This window comes from Corythoichthys intestinalis, chromosome 6 (assembly GCF_030265065.1).
Source record: "Corythoichthys intestinalis isolate RoL2023-P3 chromosome 6, ASM3026506v1, whole genome shotgun sequence".
NCBI lineage: Eukaryota > Metazoa > Chordata > Actinopteri > Syngnathiformes > Syngnathidae > Corythoichthys > Corythoichthys intestinalis.
The window spans coordinates 40,596,074-40,617,681 of record NC_080400.1 but is presented as its reverse complement, the minus strand read 5'-3'; the positions used below and the strand labels follow the sequence as shown (position 1 = coordinate 40,617,681).

At 40.6% G+C, this 21,608-nt stretch overlaps 1 protein-coding gene across 5 annotated transcripts in view; it reads right to left on the bottom strand.

Annotated features, from left to right (window-relative positions):
- zgc:172282 (leucine-rich repeat and fibronectin type III domain-containing protein 1-like protein) overlaps positions 1-21,608 on the bottom strand; it is a 281,828-nt gene that overhangs the window by 17,050 nt on the left and 243,170 nt on the right. For 4 of the 5 annotated variants that reach the window (XM_057838775.1, XM_057838778.1, XM_057838776.1 and 1 more), the window contains one exon: positions 18,457-19,106. In XM_057838775.1, coding sequence (XP_057694758.1) covers positions 18,457-19,106 — 650 coding nt within the window. Of the gene's footprint in view, positions 1-17,539; positions 19,107-21,608 lie in introns of those variants that run through there. The other variant, XM_057838777.1, reaches the window with a different exon arrangement.

The following is a 21,608-nucleotide window of genomic DNA, read 5'->3' as shown; positions in this document are numbered from 1 at the left end:
AAGGTCTGAAAGCCAACCTGAGTAAGTGTACCTTTTTTCAGAAGGAGATGCGCTACTTGGGTCATGTGATCTCATCAAAGGGCGTTTCTACAGATCCCAGCAAGGTGGAGGTGGTGGCTAACTGGCAACCTCCAGCAACAGTTTCGGATCTAAGGTCATTCCTGGGATTTGCTAGCTACTATCGCCATTTTCTGGAGGGCTTTGCAAAGTTAGCAGCCCCCTTACATCGGCTAGTTGCAGCATGCCATGGCTCCAAATCGAGAAAGAGGTAAAAGGGCGCTGTTGTGGAAAACTGGTCTGAAGACCGTCAGCAAAAATTTGAGATGCTTAAACGAAAGCTGACTACGACACCTGTTCTTGCGAATTCAGACTTCTCCCTCTTTTATACTGGAGGTTGATGCAAGGCATGACGGCCTTGGAGCGGTGTTGTCTCAAGAGCAAGGTGGTGTAGTGATGCCCATCGCATTTGCCAGCAGGGGCCTGAGGCCCACTGAGCGTTACATGTCCAATTATAGCTCCATGAAATTGGAGTTTTTCGTACTCAAGTTGGCCATGACTGAGAAGTTCCAGCAATACCTGGTTGGTAATAAGTGTGTTGTCTTTACTGACAACAACCCACTCAGCCATTCGTCATCGGCTAAACTACTGCCACGGAGCAGCGCTGGGCAGCTCTGTTGGCTATATTTGACTTTGAAGTCAAGTATCGTGCTGGGCGCAGCAACAAAAATGCCAATGCTCTGTTTCGTCAACACCCTCTTGGTTCACAGGACATGCTGGCAATGTTATTAAGCACCTCCATTCCGACACCTTTGCAGGAGGTTTTGAGGGCCAAGACTCTAGGGCAGTTCAAGCTGCCATGGTGGCTTTGCCCTATCTTGCCCCTGATGAGATTTGTGTACTCCAGCAGGCTGACCCTGTTCTCCGCAAAGTCCGGGCATTCTGGACTTCTAAGCGACGTCCGAACCAGAAGGAGCGCAAAATACTGCCCCCCCCCTGCCCCCCCATCTCCCCCCCCCCCCCCCCCCCCCCCAAGGCAGTGTCACCGGGGCATTGAAAGAACATTGGAGTTGTTGCGAAAGTAATGCTACTGTTCGGGTATGGCCGCTGATACGATACGGTGGTGTCAGGCATGTGAGAGGTGTCAGCTCGCTAAAGATGCTCAGCCTGTCGCCCGTAGCTTCATGGGGCATTTGCTGGCTTCCCGGCGAAATGAAATCGAGTCCATGGATTTTACAGTATTGGAATTCACCCATACTGGGCTGGAAAACATTCTGGTCATGACTGATGTGTTCAGCAAATACACGGTTGCTGTTCCGACCCGTGAACAAGCCTCCACTGTGGCTCAAGTTTTGGCAGATGAATGGTTTTGCAAATTTGGTGTACCTGCACGACTTCATTTGGACCAGGGACAAAATTTTGAAAGCAACCTGATTCAGCAGCTCTGTCAACTGTATGCAGTTGAGAAATCTCAAACTACTCCATACCATCCAGCTGGTAATGGACAGTGCGAGAGGTTCAGTCGGACCCTCCACAATCTTTTGCGAACCCTGCTGGTGTCTCTGAAGCTTGTTTGGCACACCTGCCTTCCCCAGCTATTGTACGCTTATACTACTACTCCACATCAATCGACTGATGAGTGCCCACATTTTTTTATGTTTGGGCAGGAGCTTTGTCTACCAGTTGATTTCTTTTTTGGGCTGCGTGCAAGACTCTGTTAGTGGCAGTGTCAATGACTGGATTCATGGGCATCGAGTTCGATTGCAGGTAGCATTTGATGGTGCATGGGAGAGGCTAAGAGTGGCTGCTCAATGTCGCAAAAACAACCATGATCGACATGTCCATGATGCTGCACTGGAAGAGTGTTAATTAGTGTGGTTGCAGGATTTTAGTGCCACATGGCGACATGAGATCCAGGATTTGTGGGGTGCAACGTGTTACAGGGTTGTTAAGGCCCCAAAAGCAGGGGGCTCTGTGTACAGGATTGCCCCAGTGGGGGATCAGAGTAAGATCAAACCATCCATCGATCCCTCCTGAGGGCTGCAGTCGGAGTGGATGACCCAGAAGGTGCGGCAGCCCCTGTTCCATACCCTCATGATACCTCTGGCGATGATGATTTTTCAGGTGTTTTGGTGAGGAAGGGAGTTCCTCATACCATCCCCACTTTTGTAGTGACCAGAGATGCCTCCCAGGCAAGGTTTCCACCAATGGCCTCTCCCCCTATTGGGGTGGAGATGTATCTGACTCTGTTGGCATTACCCTCTGGTGCTGATGAGGTGGCAGTTCGTCGGACACCGAGGTCAACAGCTAGCCAACACTCAAATCCACAACTTCTACCGAGGTCTACTAAGAAGTCGGGACCTGAATCCTTGGGCTCAGTTTCAACTATAGTTTCATCACTGTTTAGACCCTGGAGTTAATTTTCGAGTTTTCTGTGCATCGTCAGGGCAGCGATGCAATTGGGAGGGCCAGATTGTGGCAGTAGGGGTTCACCTGGTGGCACTTTGTGCTAATCAGCCCAGCATGCCAATCAGCATGTAGAGCCCTCCTATATAAGGAGGGATCTATCTTGACCCCATCAATTTCTCTTAGATGTTGAGGTCTCCCACATTCCATTGCCTCACTTATGCTCCCGTCAGCTGTCAGCCAGGTAAGAACGTGCATGGCTGTGAACTTTTTAATGTTGCGCTACAATACACCGATCGCTTTAGTGTTGTGATGACCAGCGAGAAGGGTTAGGGTCCTGCTGCCGTTGGCTTGAATGTGTCACACCTGGCGCTATTGATTAGCGTGAGACAATAAAGTTGAACCCACCTCCTAACTTCGTCATGCAGGATCACTGACTTGGATCGCTACGTGTGGCGACTTTTTAGACATTTTAGACCAGTTTTGGTAAACGTGATTCGTTTTAATTTTCTTTTAGCATGGAGTGATTGCGGGCTGGCCATGTGACATGGCCACGGCCGATATCGAGATACTGCTGCTTTGCTTACGTTAAATGTCCAATTCTTCTGTGTTGGACGGAGCGAACGTCATCGCCGTGCTGAGTGGACGTTGTCACCGTGCTGGGCAAACCGGCGACAGAGCAGTGCGTGCACCCTCCCCCCACCGGTAAGTCCCAGCCCTGTCGGTTTATCAATTTGTTTTGGAAGTCTTTTATTTATTTTTATTTATTTCATTTATAGAGGGAAAAAAAGTCACGATTCTAGTGCAGTCCAAAGGAGTGGCGAAAGAGTAGCGTTTCTTCATAAATCAACTCAATGAAAAAGTATGGCTTGGTAAAAATACTCTTATAAGTACATTTAAAAAAAAAAAAAAAAATCTTAAGTAAATGTAACGCGTTACTACCTACCTCTGCACACTTTACGTAACACCTAAGGAACATGTCCAGTCCACAGTTAACCTCACATGCATTATTATTATTTTTTTTAATCTGGGAGGATACTAGAGGACCCAAAGCTTTCCCAAGCAAGCACAAAGAGAAGGCTGGAACCTCATTATAACTGGGACTTCTGAACTATGAAGCGAAGGTGCTTTTGTCATCCAACATTCCACCCGAGGTCGTGAATTTTTTAAAAAATTTATTTAAACATTAATTTTAATTTAATGCAAATCAGTGAGTGGCCGTTGGCCTCTGCCAAGGCTGGTTTTGGTTCTATTAATTGTCTTTGTGTACATAATTTTTAGGTGCAGTCAGTTTTGCAGGTGTCCTAAAGATATTCTCTGCTATTTATAGATGATGTAACTCTGATGGCCCAATTAAACTGTGATCTTCATTTTTTTAAATTGACTTGGTTTACTGGCAAATATACAGTAATTTATTTGAGAATCAACACCTAGAAATCTCTGACCATGGTTCACATTTGTAGGATGATGTATGGCAGGGGTTGGGTACCTTTTTGGCTGAGAGAGCCATGAACACCACATGTTTTTAAGTGTAATTCTGTGAGAGCCATACAATATGTTTAAAACCAAAAATACAAGTAATATGAGCATTTTATGTAATGTCAACACTTTTGCAGTAGAAAATAAGTCTGTTCTTTTTGATCACTCATATAAATAATAATATAAATTAAATAATAAATATTGAATCACATTAAAAGTTATTTTAATATTTTGCTGTGTCCACAAATAGATTCACCCTATGTTGAAAATGTTTCATCTTATTTCGTTTTTTTGTGGAAAATATACTAAAGTTTCAGCTGGAAAAGACTGTTGTATTTACGGTTTTAAACCGGCAGGGGGCAGCGTTCGCTTCTTAGTGTGCATGGGCAATAAGTGTTCACATTTTAGAGCAAATAAGAAATGACCCGTCTGTGCTGTAATGTGAGACGGACGTTGTTGAAAGTATTTTTTTTCTTATTTCAGGTGAGAAAAAGAGTATAATTTGAATGTGTATATTAGTGGATTGCTTTATTTTAGGATGATTGTGATGTGTAGCCTACTGTGTGTAAATATAGTTCAGAAATATTTTAATCGTTATGTATGTTTATGTATGACTGCAAATGTGTTCGTAATGGCGAGCGGACGAAGACTGAATGCTAGTAGTGTCTAAAATTCAGAAGTTAAATGTTTTGTCACAAAAACTTGTGTTTATTGTTATAATTGTATAAGAATTCGCACTTTAGAGCGAACAAAAAATGAGCTGTCTGTGTGCAGCAATGCGAGACAGATGTTATTTTTGTCTTGTTTCAGCTGTACAAGAAAAAAATGAAAATAAAAATTAAATGTGTAGCAACAGACTTAAGCATTTAATCTGTCTGCACCACGCTAAAGATGCGTAGCTATTATTTCAACCGACTCCCACATGTATCATCAGACTTTTGCCGCACCTGTCCTGAAATTTGAATGCCGCTTGATCACTGGCTTGCCAAAGGAAAAAATGTGAGCGCCACTTACTGGTTGCTCTTTTTAACGCTCCCCTTTGGCCCTTACGCCCATAGCGCCCTTCCCATTACATAACAACCTTTTTTTTTTTTTTTTTTTTTTTTTTTTTTAAATAATTGAAGATTTGTCTGCGAGCCAGATGCAGTTTTCAGAAGAGCCATATCTGGCTTACGTGCCATAGGTTCCCGACCCCTGATGTATGGGATAACCAGATGTAGCTTTAGCAATAATGAAGTCTCTGTCTACATTTCTACTCTCACCTTAAGTAAATAGCTTTGAGCAGTGAGTGAAGAGACAAGACCATAAATACAAGTGATCAAAATAAGTCACAGGGTGGCTGGACTCTTAGCGATACGATAGGATACATTAAGGGAGTAGAGTCGCTGCTCAACCACACTGAGAGGATCGGTCAAAGCTTTATGACCCTTCGATGAGTCACTTCTGACCGGGAGGAAAGCCTCGGGGCAGACCGACCACATGCTGGAAGGTCTTACTCACTCACAGCTGGCCTGGGAATGCCTTTCTGCCCTCCCAACAGCACTTTCAGACCTCCATGTTCAAATTATACTTCCTATGACACATATCCAGATAAGAAGGAAATATGTGTAATATTTGTAAGGATGTAACGGTTCACATGGATGTATTAGTAAGGATGTAACGGTTTACATGGATGTATTTAACCGTTTCGTTATGCATGTTCGGTTGCATTTTTTGTTTCCTCAGACAATTTTATCATCAGCGCGAGCAAAGCAGTGCGTGCGGAACCAAAATCCTGTGGGAGTCCTGATGAACGCCTCAAGTGTCGGACACTCAGGGCTCTGATTAAATAGTTTAGACTCTATAGCCTTTAAAGTACAGTAAATTACAGGTATGACAAATGCAAGCAAGAAGCTTGAGCTAAAAAAATAGTCTTACTTCACTACTGTTCGGGCAGCACGCCTTGAGCATGGCTTGAGACGCTACCACCGGTGCCAAGTTAAACTTACCAATGGACAAAAAGAAGAGGATAAATGCATATTTATGTCGACAATTCTGCACTGGTATGTTAATTCACTTAAAATGGCACATTCAGACAATTAATGTTAAATCTACGTGTATAAAAATATGCTAGATATTGTCACTGCAATCAGATGTGTGCTTTGTGGAGAAAATGTGTATATGCTAATTTCTCCAGCAATACTTAATTGGATAATTAAATTTGTCATGTTCAATCTGTTGCTGCTATTTCAAAGCTTACAGACGTATTTGTTTATTATTTTAAAATTGCATAAATGTTACTATTTTTTATTGTTTTAATTTTATGAACTCCCCAAAAGGGTCTCTCATATTCATTTACACAAGTTCTATTGATAACATTAAAATAAAAGCGTTTCAGGTATTTTTTTCCCCTTGCCTTTTTTGTTCCAAAAAAATAAACCGAACCCAGCACCTCAAAAACCTAACCGAAATTACTTTTTAGTGTACCGTTACACCCCTCTTTAGTAGATTTGGGAATCTTTGGCATGAAACCGATTCGATACGTATCTAGGGAGACGGGTTGCAATTCAATACAAAAACGATATCTTTAACCTTCAGTGGTCGGTGGATGCGCTGGCGTGTTCTGTGCTCATCTTACAAGCCTCGTAAATTGGTGATTAAGTCACCCACGTGTTTGCGGTAGCCATCGTTCGAAAGTATGGAAGTGGAGCTGTACCCTTGTTTTTAATTTGAAGTCAATAGACAAGACTAAGACGAGAGATAATGCCATTTGAGTTTTATCATTTTATTGCCCTCCTAAAGAAGCATTAAAACGCTGCACGGGCCATGAGTTTCTGTCCATATCTTTGTCATTTCTTGTTGTTTTTCCAATCGATAACCACCGTGGAGAATTACATAACCCATATTTCTATTCTGACATCACACTGGCTATAATGATTGTTAAACGAGATGTCAGAGGCTTGTGTTGCGAGAAGAAGGAGAAGTAGGCTTGTGTGTCAGCCACAACGATTCGGAGTAGTGTGCTTCTACGTGAGCAAGTTTGGAGATGATCCCTAAACTGAATTTTTGCTTTATTTCAACAACTTGATGAGGATGACTCAGATGTGTCATTATCTTTGGACGAGTCTAAGAGTTCAGATCTTCCGTGATCTAACTAAAACGAAGACTGGCGCACTTCTGAGTTTACATCGGACATTGCTGTGTTCACAAAGAGACTAGACATCTCCAATGATGATGTTAGAGGGGGGAAAAAAAAGCTTTTTTAGGACTCACCCTTTAAAAAAAATAAAATAAAATGATTTCAAAAATACATCTTTCAAGATGTCCACTTACTTACATGTCTTACTTGCATGTCCCAATGTTTGGCATAATTCACAGTGTTGTGTTTTGGAGGCATGAATTTCCCCCACACATATTAGATATTTTTGTTCATAAATATTGAAAATTCAAGATTCTGACCTTTTTCGAGCCCTAATATTAAGAAAAATCCTCTCGAAACACCTCACATATATAGACAATCTTCATAGGATATTTTTATAAAACAGAATAGATTAGCATTTTGAAAATCCTTGTTCGTGTAGGGCAAAATTTGGACAAAAGAGTCTGATCACTTATCACCAAAACAAAAACAATGCATGGAAACCAAAATTATCTAAAATATCACAACATGCCTTTTCTCCACTTTAGGTCTCATTTCTGACAACTGAGAGCTTTTAATGGGTGTCTCTTTTTTTCACTGTCACAAGCTGTGTTCTTCAAATGCTCTGACTCTGTATCTCCCTCTGATCAGATCAATGTTTCCTGTCTGCAATGCAGCAAGCAGTGAAAACTGTATCAGAGGCTCATCTTACACCCAGAGAAACCTAAGTGTCTCTCTTCACAAACGTTTGAATGTTACTCATCACTATGGTTTGCCCTAAAAGTGCCACACGGTGAATGCAGAAGAAAAGCAAAGCAGGGAAGGTAAATGACACCTGTCCCTTGTTTGAGATGAAGAAAATACCAAACTAATTGTTACACTCGTCTGTATTCGGCAGAAAACAGAGAAAGACAAAGAAAGACAATTAAGATTGGAATGTTTTGACCAAATAGCTGATTTGTACACATTTGTAAATAGGCTGTGTAAAGCACGAGTTATGCTCCGGCGTTGCAGTGACGGCAAAGTGACTACGGCGTCAACGAGCATTCGATAGTTCTGTGGTGATGGAACGCGTTGCTCTGTAATTCACCGCCAAGCCACTAGAGGGGTGCGCCATTATGTTTGTACGGTTTTGGGGCATGCTTGTTGACTTCCGCTAGTCTAGTTTAACGGAGAAATAAAATAAACAATGCAAGCTGGAACGCTTGAATGTAAATCTTCAGCTCATCAACATTGAATAAATGTTGATTATACAAATGTAGAGGCACAGGCGACGCAGAAGACTGTTTCGAGGCGGTCTGGCTGACTTTTGATGCCGCACAGAGAGTTATAAACTCGGGTGGAGACCAGCTAGCTTTGGCGGCTAGCTTCAAACTGGCGTCGAGCACTGCGTCCAAGGTCTGCAAGGCCCTCCGCCCGATTTGTTTGCCGTGTTCTACAACCAGCCAATGGGAAGCCATAGCAGATTTCTGGCGGCTATGGAACTTCCCAAACTGCGTTTGAAGCCTTGATGTTAACGTTATCATAAAAGCACGGAGCACTCTCTATCGGTGATGATGTATCGAGTTTGAACTGTCTGTTGTGGAAAATTAAACATCAAAACAACTCTTTTGACACCAAACTTGTGCTTTATTCTTCATAAACTTGAAGTGTGACACGTAAATAAGTCACAGACTAACAGCAAACATATATATACAATAAATGATGAAGTGCACGAACCAAAAATACGACATAAAGTGATAAAAAGCTGGCAGTTTTTGGCCGACTGGGTCATCGCTTCGTGTGGCCATTCGATTCCGAACACACGCATAGTTGTGTGGTTCTTCCATTCTTTTATTCAATCGCTGGCTGACCTCCAGCCCCGTATTTTCAGCAATCTACAACCACGAATTGCTTGCCACTTGACAATCTTCATTTCTTGACGAGCCATTGTAAAAGTTGTCGTACGTGTTCTTTGTTGATACTCTCGTCGGCTTGGTCCATTTTTGCGTGTAGAAAAATAATGTTTGAGAATGGCGGTGATTTCGCGCTGAACCGGAAACAACAGTCTGAGCGGACCAATCATAGTCCATTTCCACCATGCCACACGCGTTGACACGACGCAAAGTCAGAAAAAAAAGGAAGACCCAGAGAGGCTACTCTGTACATATGTCTGCAAAAATCAGATTTCTGTGCTTTGTGACTGTTCAGACTACAAAAGAGCCGTCCAGTTTCAATCTGGATGGGCTAAAAAGGCCTAGGCGAACTCACCAATTTCACTCTTCGATCAGGTTTGAACAAGAGTGGTAAAGTTGGGCGCATTGTGCCAGTTTCCGTGTCACAGATAACGTCTATTGGGATTTCCAAAAAAAAAAAATCTCGTGGAAACACCTCTCCAGGGAGGCTTCCTGGAGGCATCCAAACCAGATGCCCCAAGCCACCTCAACTGTCTCCTCTCAACGCGGAGGAGTGTCCAGTGTCTGAGCTTCTCAGCCTATCTCTAATAGAGAGCCCGGACACCCTGCGGAGAAAACTTATTTCAGCCGCTTGTATCTGGGATCTTGATCTTTCGGTCATGACCCACAGCTTGGGACCATAGGTGAGGGTAGGACCAAATTAAATTGTACTTTTTCATATTTTTAATGAAATTCTAGCCAGTCCCAGGTATAATGAACACCACAAGTTATCTTCCCTTACAACGGAGTCAATGTCAAAATTTAGAAATAGATGACTAAGCCCCCCCCCCACCCCCCCTGTGATTATCATGGCCTCAATGACACCTCATTTCAACCCACTCAGAGGCTAATTGGATGAGTTACCAGACAATAATAACACATTTAGACTTTAGCTGTGTAAGTTTGATGTGTGAAATGATGTCTCCATTTATCGATTCTAATTTACTGAGTAGATTGTGGCTGCAGTTGTAGTTCATTGGGGGAAATATTAATTGGTGAAAATCACTCCTGTTGGATTTCTGTAATTATGGAACTGTGAGAATCATACTTAGCCTTTCTGTCAATTTGCATGTTTGAGCGTGTAGAGTTTATAAAGCAGTCAATTTTATTTAATTTAGAGAACCTTTTTGTTCCCGTAATTAAGGTGCTGACGAGAACAGCAATGTTGCTCATATGGTTTTACCCATTGTCGTGGGGCAAGTAGAGAGGGTTGGATTAATATTTACTGTCCAATATCTTTCAAACAGACAAAATCAATGGCTTCTGTTAGGCAAGTCTGCAGCATGGACATTGGAGGAAAAGTGGAAAATTGCTATCCAAGTAAATTTGCTGTGTCTTAATGACATCTGTCATAAGTATTCATTCACGTTAAAGACAGGTGTCATGTCATGATTATGGCAGGCTTATTAAAGTGCTATGATAAGCATTCAGATAAAGTGTAACCAAGTGTCTTAGCAGGTTGAGGCCAAACATCTGTGCAGTCCAGTTAGGTTTAACTACACAAAATTATTTCATTTGTGTCTTAATCAGCTTTGCTTTATTCACTGCTGCAAAGTCATGCTGAAATGGGAAGGTGGCCTTCCCCAAGTATTCTTGGAAATGGAGTATTGCTCCAGAAAAACAACATACGATAACTCCCCCTTCCACCAAACTTCACACTTGGCACAGTGCAGTCAGACAAATGCTATTCTTCTGGCAACGGTCAAACCTCAAAACTCATCCATCAGATTGCCAGATGGAGAATAATGATTAGACATCCAAGGGTATGTGCCTCAGTGTTTTAGCCCACTGCATAGATTTGTGTTGTAAATTAAAATATCTGGACTTGTTGCTTATTTTGCATCCTATCGTAGTGCTACACTAGATTTGACTGAGCGCCTCAGAATAAAGCAATCTTTCACAATTGTTTGTAGAAACAGTCTGCATGCCTGGGTACTTGATTTCATTAACATGTGGCATGTACACATGTGATTGGAAAACAGTGTTTATCAAAAGTAAACAAAGTCTTGGTTACATCACTCCGGGCTGTGGAATGGTATGACATTACATTGTTTGTGCGTTGATTTACACACAAGCAGCGGTCACAAACCAGGCCTCGGGGGAAATGCATAGCATTCAACGAACACGGTGCTGCATGTTAAATAAAATTCAATAACTTAAAAATGTGATATTCTGTTGTCAATGTGTAGAATATTTTCTTTGTGCATTGTAAGTTTTTGACAAGAACTTTTTTTTTCTGTCAGTTATTTGCTCCAACATTAAAGCACCAAAAGTGATGTACAACATCAAATCCAATGAAATTGAGACGTTATGTTAAAACATTTGCAAATCAACCTTGAAAACACAACAAACTTGAACACAAATTGATGAAGTTTATTGTTTGTTTTAGAGAACAATCATTAACTTAGGATTTAATGGCTGAAACGACTTCCCAATTAAAGCTAGGACAGGTGGCAAAAAAGACTGATGAGCACTCCTCTTTCTCAACTTTCTCAAACACCCGTTTGGAACATCCCACAGGTGAATTGGGAACAATTGGGTTCCTTGATTTTGAATAAAAACTTCCCTGAACTGCTTTTTCATTTAAAAGCAAAGACGGTTCACATCTTTGTTAACAAGTGCATGACAAAATAGTCACACAGTTTAAAGACCTCAACGTACAACTGCAAGGAATTTAGTTTTTATCATCTACAGTCTGTCATATAATCAAAAGATTCAGAGAATCTGGAGAAATCTCTACATGTAAGTGGTACTGCCAAAAAACAACATTAAATGCACATTACCCTCAATCCCTCAGGCGGCATTGGATTCAAAACTTACATCAATGTGTGTAGGATTTCAACACATGGGCTCAGGAATACTTCAGAAAACAATAAAGTTTTGTGCTACATATGCGAATACAACTTAAAACTCTCAAAACTATGCAAAGCAAAAGCCATTTATCAACACCACCCAGAAATGCTGCCGGCTTCTCTGGGCCCTGGAAAAGAATCCATATTTCAAATTGTTTTCGGAACTTATGGACATCGTGTTCTCCGGCCCAAAAAAGGAAAATAACCATGTGGACTGTTATGGAGCAAAGTTGATAAGCCAGCATCTGTGATTGTATGGGGCTGTGTTGGTGCCAGTGGCATGGGTAACCTTTACATCTTTAAAGGCAGCATTAATGCTCCAATGGTGCATACAGGTTTCGGAGAATCATATGCTACTATCCAAGCAACATTTTGTTTCCCCATGAAGGCTCCTGCTTATTTTAGCAAGCAATGCCAAACCCCATTCTGCAACAACATGGCTTCGCATTCAAAGAGTGGGGAAACTAGACTGGCCTGTCTGCAGTCCAGATCTGTCTCCCATCCATTTGAAAATGCGTGGCAAATAAGACAACAGAGACATTGGACTGTTGAAGAGCTAAAGCTGTAAACACGAATAAGAAAGAATTCCGCCTAAGAGGATCAGTTCCCAAACATTTACTGAATGAAGATGCATCACAGTGGTAAACATGACCCTGTCCCAGCTTTTTTGGAACGTGTTGCAGACATAAAATTCTTAATTAATGACTATTTGCTAAAACACAATGAAGTTTCTCAGTTTGAGAACAGTAAATATCTTGTATTTGTAGTGTATTCATTTTTAAATATACAGTAACTTGAACATTATTTCCAAATTTCTGTACTCTGTTTTTGCATATGTTTAACACAAAGTCTCAACTTCATTGGAATTGGGGTTATGCGGCATGTGGAGATGAGAGTTCAAGAGGCTGAATCGATGCCTCTGGCTTATATGGGATAGATCAGAAGTTGGATTTTAAGATTTTCAGAAAATTGTTTTATGACAATGAATATTAGCCTTCAGTCATTTATACACCTTGGAACATTTCCTTTTGATAAAATGCAATGATTAAATTTGAGTGTCTCCGTGTTAGTGAGGCATGGTTAAATCAAAAATCCGGGCCAAGACATCTCAGTCACATTGATGCCTTTTTTGAGTACACAGTGTGCTGTATTTGAGTTTTTATTAATAGGTTTTCAAAGTTTGTTGTTGTTTGTTTGCCAACAAAGCAAGCTAACTTTTCTTTACATTTTAAATCCCACCACCACAATTATCGGCAAGCACTTTTACTCACAAAATTAATTCCCTCTTGTGTAGTTTGTGTGGTGGAATCCATATTGGTTATGTTCTCCCTGCTGATATTATTCTTTGTTACCCAGGAGAGGCTTCAAAGGCAAATAGGTTGCATTCACTCACTCAAGGGAGGAGCATCTAACTGTGAGTCAAAAAAGATACACACAGTTCATGATTGCCTAAATATTTCCATTCGTGGGACGTAAAAATAAGAAGCTACTGTGCTTAATTACCATAGATTTTTCCGGTACTTGAACCTTACTTGTTTATTCCTTTACTGACTTTTTATATGACCTTTCTGCACTTGAAATCAGACACAGTATATATATTCTTCCCACTCCTTGCATTGTCATAATGCTAATGCTACTTTTTCTGACATGGCAGATGGTAACACAAAGTAAAATAGAAACAACCAGTTTGTGTCTCCTAAAAACACACAAAAAAATCTATCTTTAATGTGATTATGAATAATTGGTAATTTGAATTTTATATATATACAGTGGGGCAAATAAGTCTTTAGTCAACCACCAAGTTTTACTTGAAAAGATTAGAGAGGCCTGTAATTGTGAACATGGGTAAACCTCAACCATGAGAGACATAATGTGGAGGAAAAAAAAAACAACAGAAAATCACATTGTTTGATTTTTAAAGAATGTATTTCCAAATTACAGTGGAAAATAAGTATTTGGTCACCTACAAACAAGCAAGATTTCTGGCTGCCAAAGAGGTCTAACTTCTTCTAACGAGGTCTAACGAGGCTCCACTCGTTACCTGTATTAATGGCACCTGTTTTAACTCATTATCGGTATAAAAGACACCTGTCCACAACCCTCAGTCAGTCACACTCCAAACTCCACTATGGCCAAGACCAAAGAGCTGTCGAAGGACACCACAGACACAATTGTACACCTGCACCAGGCTGGGAAGACTGAATCTGCAATAGGTAAAACGCTTGGTGTAAATAAATCAACTTTGGGAGCAATTATTAGAAAATGGAAGACATACAAGACCACAGATAATCTCCCTCGATCTGGGGCTCCATGCAAGATCTCACCCCGTGGCGTCAAAATGATAACAAGAACGGCAGGGTTTCCCCTACACATTAAATATTGTGGCGCACCGCCACAACAAAATAAAAGCCGCCACGCTGTGCAAAAGAAATGTTTTATTTATTTATTTATTTATTTATTTATTTTTTAAGGCCGTTTCAAACTAACAGCAGCCTAATGTGAAGGGTTCAGCGGCAACCTATTCATTGTGTATTGTAATGTCCTTAACTTTACAGGGCCACCTTAAAAAGTGACGATCGGAGGGGAAGCTGTGACGTAGAAGGAAGCGAGAAGGAGATAGCGGTGGCATGTCGCGGAAGCCTTTATTATTGTTGCCACAATAAAGTGGCTAAGCCAATACAGACTCCTGTCCTTCTTCCCCCCCATTCGGGGCATTACTGTATTTTGGATCGGACTTTTTGGCAAAAGTGAGCGGTGGACGGCTGTCTTGGATGGAAAGGCAAGTTTGAATGAATTTGCACCGAGCGGCGAGTCAGAGTGCCGCCGCGCTAATGTGTCAACAACTCATTCAGTAGCAGAAAATGCAGGGCTGTTACAGCGGACGGATATATGCAATCACAGCTGACGAAACCTTGATAAATGCGCTTTTTTCCGTTTCACGAGCTCTGGGACACTCGAAAAATGTCTGTTATACCTCTCCTTGCTAAGCTAAATGGTACCTCGATGTTCGTTTGTGTGGAAAAGTAGTTCACGAACAACAACAACAACAAAAAACTATTCACCTTCTCACCGAAAATAGTAAAACTCTTTACACGGCAATTAGAATTTCCCCCTACACCTTGAAATGGCTCCATTACAAGGACGTAGGTTTGGTCTCAATATTGGTGGGGACGCTATAACAGCATAACCTGCAAGTACATTTTTTGCAGGGAACAGGACATTAATAAAACCAAACTGAATAGGTGAACGGGGGTCAGGGCTTAATTTTTCACCAATATGAACCTAATTAATTGATAGGCTAAATGATCAATGCAAAAATAAATCTGTATTGACTTGTACCAACTTTCACACTTCAAATTTATAACGTTTCAATCTGATGATTTTTCTTAAATCTATTCCATCTTGTTTGAGTGTTATAGACTAGTTAACAGATTAATGGGTCAGATTATATTACCATTTGTTCTTATTAAGCCCATACATCGAAAGGTTGGTCATTTTTCACCAAAATCAAGTGGGAAAATGATTTCAAATAATGTTTTGAACAATATCACCTCTTGAAAGAACATAAAGAACATTTGTGACGAAAAAAAGCTTTTTTTTTTTTTTTTTTTTTTTTTAGCTTAAATATACTCACTTTTTGCTTAAAATAAGAGTGTTAAGATTATTTTCAGATAGCTGTCTTTTTATTTCAAGAAATCTGAGTAAAATTTACTTGAAGCACTGGCAGATAATTTCTCTTATTTCTAGTAGATTTACACTGAAAACAAGGGAATTCAACTAATCATCAGCCAATCAAACGTTTGAGGGGGAAAAAATTGTGTCATGTAAGTCTGAACATAATGAAAGTAATGCACTTAATAATGGTAGGGTCAATTCTATCCTTGCAAAATATGTGAAGACAATCTAAATGACCTCTATAATTGAACTCATTATATAATGCAAATAAGGTTGCCTAAAAGTTGGTGGGGACAATTTGAGCATTCTGAAAAGTTCCTAGTGTTATGTTCCTAACGTCCCTATGCAAACCTACGCCATTAGTCCACTAACAGAAGGACTAGTATTGTTGTGTTAATGTATTACATTAAGGACTACGAGATGTAAGTAGTACTATTGCTTTGAGAAAAAAGAAGTCGTATTATTACGTAGGGTAATGTAGCTGTAATCAGCTACGCATTTTACGTACATGTACCGTAGCTGAGAGCTACGACATTAGCCTGGCTAATTAAATATTTCAAATAGATCTCTGTTATTGTTCTTCTTGGGTAACAAAATGTGAAAAAAAAAAAGTCATGATATGACACAATTTTGCCGTGGCACAACATGGTGAGGCGGTCCGACTCCGATGCAGCCCACCACCGCAGCTTCAAAAATCCTAGGGGAAACCCTGAACGGTAAGCAAAAATCCCAGAACCACACGGGGGGACCTAGTGAATGACCTACAGAGAAGTGGGACCACAGTAACTAAGGCTACTATCAGTAACACAATGCGCCGCCAGGGACTCAAATCCTGCACTGCCAGACGTGTCCCCCTGCTGAAGAAATTACACGTCCAGGCCCGTCTGCGGTTCGCTAGAGAGCATTTGGATGGACCGAGAGAATGTTATGGTCAGATGAAACCAAAATAGAACTTTTTGGAAGGAACACAGGTTCTCGTGTTTGGAGGAGAAAGAATACTGAATTGCATCCGAAGAACACCATACCCACTGTGAAGCATGGGGGTGTAAACAATGCTTTGGGGCTGTTTTTCTGCAAAGGGACCAGGACGACTGATCTGTATAAAGGAAAGAAAGAATGGGGCCATGTATCGAGAGATTTTGAGTGAAAATCTCCTTCCATCAGCAAGGGCTTTGAAGATGAGACGTGGCTGGTTCTTTCAGCATGACAATGATCCCAAACACACAGCCAGGGCAACAAAGGAGTGGCTTCGTAAGAAGCATTTCAAGGTCTTGGAGTGGCCTAGCCAGTTTCCACATCTCAACCCCATAGAAAATCTGTGGAGGGAGTTGAAAGTCCGTGTTGCCCAACGAGAGCCCCAAAAGATCACTGCTCTCAAGGAGATCTGCATGGAGGAATGGGTCCCTGGTGGCGCATTGTGTTACTGATAGTAGCCTTTGTTACTGTGGTCCCAGCTCTCTGTAGGTCATTCACTAGGTCCCTCAGTGTGGTTCTGGGATTTTTGCTCACCGTTCTTGTTATCATTTTGACGCCACGGGGTGGGATCTTGCATGGAGCCCCAGATCGAGGGAGATTATCAGTGGTCTTGTATATCTTCCATTTTCTAATTGTTCCCTCAGTTGATTTCTTTACACCAAGCGTTTTACCTATTGCTGATTCAGTCTTCCCAGCCTGGAGCAGGTCTACAATTTTGTCTCTGGTGTCCTTTGACAGCTCTTTGGTCTTGGCCATAGTGGAGTTTGGGGTGTGACTGACTGAAGTTGTGGACAGGTGTCATTTATACCGATAATGAGTTAAAACAGGTGCCATTAATACAGGTAACGAGTGGAGCCTCGTTAACCTCGTTAGAAGAAGTTAGACCTCTTTGACAGGCAGAAATCTTGCTTGTTTGTAGGTGACCAAATACTTATTTTCCACTCTAATTTGGAAATAAATTCTTTAAATATCAAACAATGTCATTTTCTGTTTTTTTTTTTTTTTTTATCCCACATTCTGTCTCTCATGGTTGAGGTTTACCCATGCTGACAATTACAGGCCTCTCTAATCTTTTCAAGTAGGAGAACTTGCACAATTGGTGGTTGACTAAATACTTATTTGCCCCACTGTATATATATATTTTTTAGCACTTTTTTTTAATGTAATTTCGTTCCGCTAATGCAGGACCTGCCGTCATATCAGTCCTAATTAACCTATCGGAATTGAGCTCATAGCAAAGCTGGATTTGTATTTGCATTTATTCTCAGTACAGGCACGATTATGCAAAGACAAAAGGAAAAAAAGTAAAGAAAATACTTGTGTGTTGGTTTTGATATCGTTGTGCTAAATTATCTAAATTTTTATTTTAAATAAACCGCATTAATTAATTCATCTGCCATACTGATTATCTTCACAAGGGTCTGTGTTGGTTCTGAAGCCTATGCTAACTGGCTATGGCCATGAGACAAGGTACACCCTGAACTACAAAAATAGACAAACATCCTTTCACACTCACAATCACACCCATAGAGATTTTGGAGTGTTACGTATCTGTACTTCACTTGTGGATAATTTGCAACCTTCAGATATTGTTAATTGATTGTATAATATACAGCAGAAAAATAATGATAGCCATTGCAATTATTGTATAAACCACCTGAAGAATTTTCCCGAGACAGTTAAGTATTATGTGTTTCATCAAATGATAAACTACACGACTTTAAATGTGCTCAACAAATAGTGTTGTTTTTTTTCTCCCACAAGCCCCCCCTTTTTTTTAATCTACAAGGAGTGCTTTTTTTTTTTTTTTTTTTACCATTCTTTCACACTCACTTAGCCCTTATCAAATTCTATCTTTGACTCTTTAATCATTTCACACTCTTGAAAATTCCTTGTCTTTTTCTCACCCTCCATCTATTTCCTGTACAACACTTGCTCATTTCTTTATATATCTGTGAACTCCTTTTTGCTTATTTAAGACCCCTCAGATATATGTGCTCCTTGTCTGTGGGCTGTCTACCTGCCAGCTCCTTGGGGGAGGTGGGCTCTTTGGCGACAGATGGCGGTCTGTTTTTCATCTCAATGGCAACCCTCGCGCTGAAGCGGGCCTTGTTGGGTGAGAGCAACTCCTCATTGGCTGTAGAGTCAGTCCGTGTCATTCTGTTCCGCCCGCTGGCCTCCTCCACGACCAATGCAACAGTGTCTCTCAGAGTGTTGCTAGGTGACACGGCCCCAGATGGACCCACTGTGTCTTCGTCCTGACTGTCTGTCATTTTTGAAGCAGAGCGGGGCAAGACTTGGGCCTGACCACCAGCACCCTGGCCATTGCTCTGCTGTCTTGGCACGGGTGCAGAAATAGCAGCTTTTCTATGGGCTGTCCCTTGATGGCTATAAACCTTGTATCTTATCATCAGGATAATAATAAAAACCAGAACAGACGCCACTATAATTCCACCGATGATGATGATCATTGTTCCTCCCAAGAAGTGACTATGTAATGCCTGACACTGGCTGAACTCTGTGTCAGTTGTGAATGACAAGCAACCCAGAGGACGTGTTGCAGTCAGTGAGGTGACAACATCGTCGAACACGGCAAGGACGCACAGGTCATAGCTTCTCCCAGCAGCGAGGTCACGAACCAGGAAGTCATTGGTGCTGGAGGGAATCATCCTAGAAAAGCAGAAACATCAAGACTAATTAAAGATGCAATATGTGAAACGGGCAGATGTCAATGAACAGCTGAATTATTTTAATAACAGATTTATTTTGTTTAACCCACATCATCTTTATTTAAAATCTTGTTTGTGTAAAGGTGAATTTCAACATCAACAGTGTGAATCTTGTTACTTGAGGTGTTTATTAGCTTGGCTGACAACAAGATTGAATACATGGATTTTGTGGTGCAAATTTAACGCTCAAATGTATGTTAGGAGTTTTAAATTACATCTCACATGTGTACAAATATATAAACTGCAATATATATTCATGAGTTAGACCTTTAAGAATAACAGCGTAGATATGCAAGAGGACGTCTAAGGAGACAAAGTGGGGTGAGGACAAAAATTAAGTAAACTTAGTCAGCTAATTTCAGCTATATTGAAACAAAAATACATTGGTTTTATCTTCTAAAGTTGAAGAGAAAATTTGGTTGAATGAAGCGCGAATTGTCTCCCAATGAGGATTGAGAAAACTCTTTAAACAGATGCTGAATCCTGCATAATACTTGAATCATCTGAATATTCTACATCATTTCCATAGCTTGGGTGAAAGTACTACTTCTTCTACTATGACCACTGACTAAAGAACAACACAAGGTTAATAAAGTTTTCATTGTGTCAAGCCATCATGGAATTAACCAAACAATAGAGGGTTTATTTATCTAGAGAGATGGAATACCTGCCAACACATGCCCATTTTATTTTGTTCTATCAAAGATTGAATCACAATAGAACAATACATGCACTGTAAAACAATTTTATTTTGCTCTATCAAAGAGAGAATCACATAAGAAAATGGCTTGTATGTTATCACAAAATCTTAGTTCCTAAAACAAGTCCTCAATGTGATGTTTACTTAAACTGCTTCTCAGTGGTATATGTACTCAATAATTTTTTTTTTTTTTTTTTTTTTTTTTTAATTACAGCTAACCACACTGTGGCAAATGATACATACAGTTGTGGTCAAAAGTTTACATACACTTGTGAAGAACATAATGTCATGGCTCTCTTGAGTTTCCAGTTATTTCTACAACTCTGATTTTTCTCCGATAGAGTGATTGGAACAGATACTTCTTTGTCACAAAAACATTCATGAAGTTTGGTTCTTTTATGACTTTATTATGGGTTAACAGAAAAAGTGATCAAATCTGCTGGGTCAAAAATATACATACATGGATCTGAAAAAGCGAATCATTGACTTAAACAAGTCAGGAAAGTCACTTGGAGCCATTTCAAAGCAGCTGCAGGTCCCAAGAGCAACAGTGCAAACAATTGTAAGTATAAAGTGCATGGCACTGTTTTGTCACTGCTACGATCAGGAAGAAAATGCAAGCTATCACCTGCTGCTGAGAGAAAATTGGTCAGGAGGGTGAAGATTCAACCGAGAATCACCAAAAAGCAAATCTGCCAAGAATTAGAAGCTGCTGGAACACAAGTGTCAGTGTCCACAGTCAAGCGTGTTTTGCATCTCCATGGACTGAGAGGCTGCTGTGCAAGAAGGAAGCCCTTGCTCCAAAAGCGGCACCTTAAGGCTCGACTGAAGTTTGCTACTGATCACATGGACAAAGATATGACCTTCTGGAGGAAAGTTCTGTTGTCAGACGAAACAAAAATCGAGCTGTTTGGCCACAATGCCCAGCAATATGTTTGGAGGAGAAAAGGTGAGGCCTTTAACCCCAAGTACACCATGCCTACCGTCAAGCACGGTGGTGGTAGTATTATGCTGTGGGGCTGTTTTGCTGCCAATGGAACTGGTGCTTTACAGAGAGTAAATGGGATAATGAAGAAGGAGGATTACCTTCAAATTCTTCAAGATAACCTAACGTCATCAGCCCGAAGATTGGGTCTTGGGCGCAGTTGGGTGTTCCAACAGGACAATGACCCCAAACACACATCAAAAGTGGTAATAGAATGGCTAAATCAGGCTAGAATTAAGGTTTTCGAATGGCCTTCCCAAAGTGCTGACTTAAACCCCATTGAGAACTTGTGGACAATGCTGAAGAAACAAGTCCATGTCAGAAAGCCATCAAATTTAACTGAACTGCACCAATTCTGTCAACAGGAGTGGTCAAAGATTCAACCAGAAGCTTGTGGATGGCTACCAAAAGCGCCTAATTGAAGTGAAAATAGCCAAGAGACATGATACCAAATATTAGCGCTGCTATATGTATATTTGTGACCCAGAAGATTTGATCACTTTTTTCTGTGCACCCATAATAAAGTCATAAAAGAACCAAACTTTATGAATGTTTTTTGTGACAAAGTATCTGTTCCAATCACCCTATCAGAGAAAAATCAGAGTTGTAGAAATAACTGGAAACTCAAGAGAGCCAAGACATTATGTTCACAAGTGTATGTAAACTTTTGACCACAACTGTATGTATATATGTTAAATGTCATATTGAACATTTCCAGTCAGGCTTTAGAAATTAAAATGATATAATTATTATTTGAT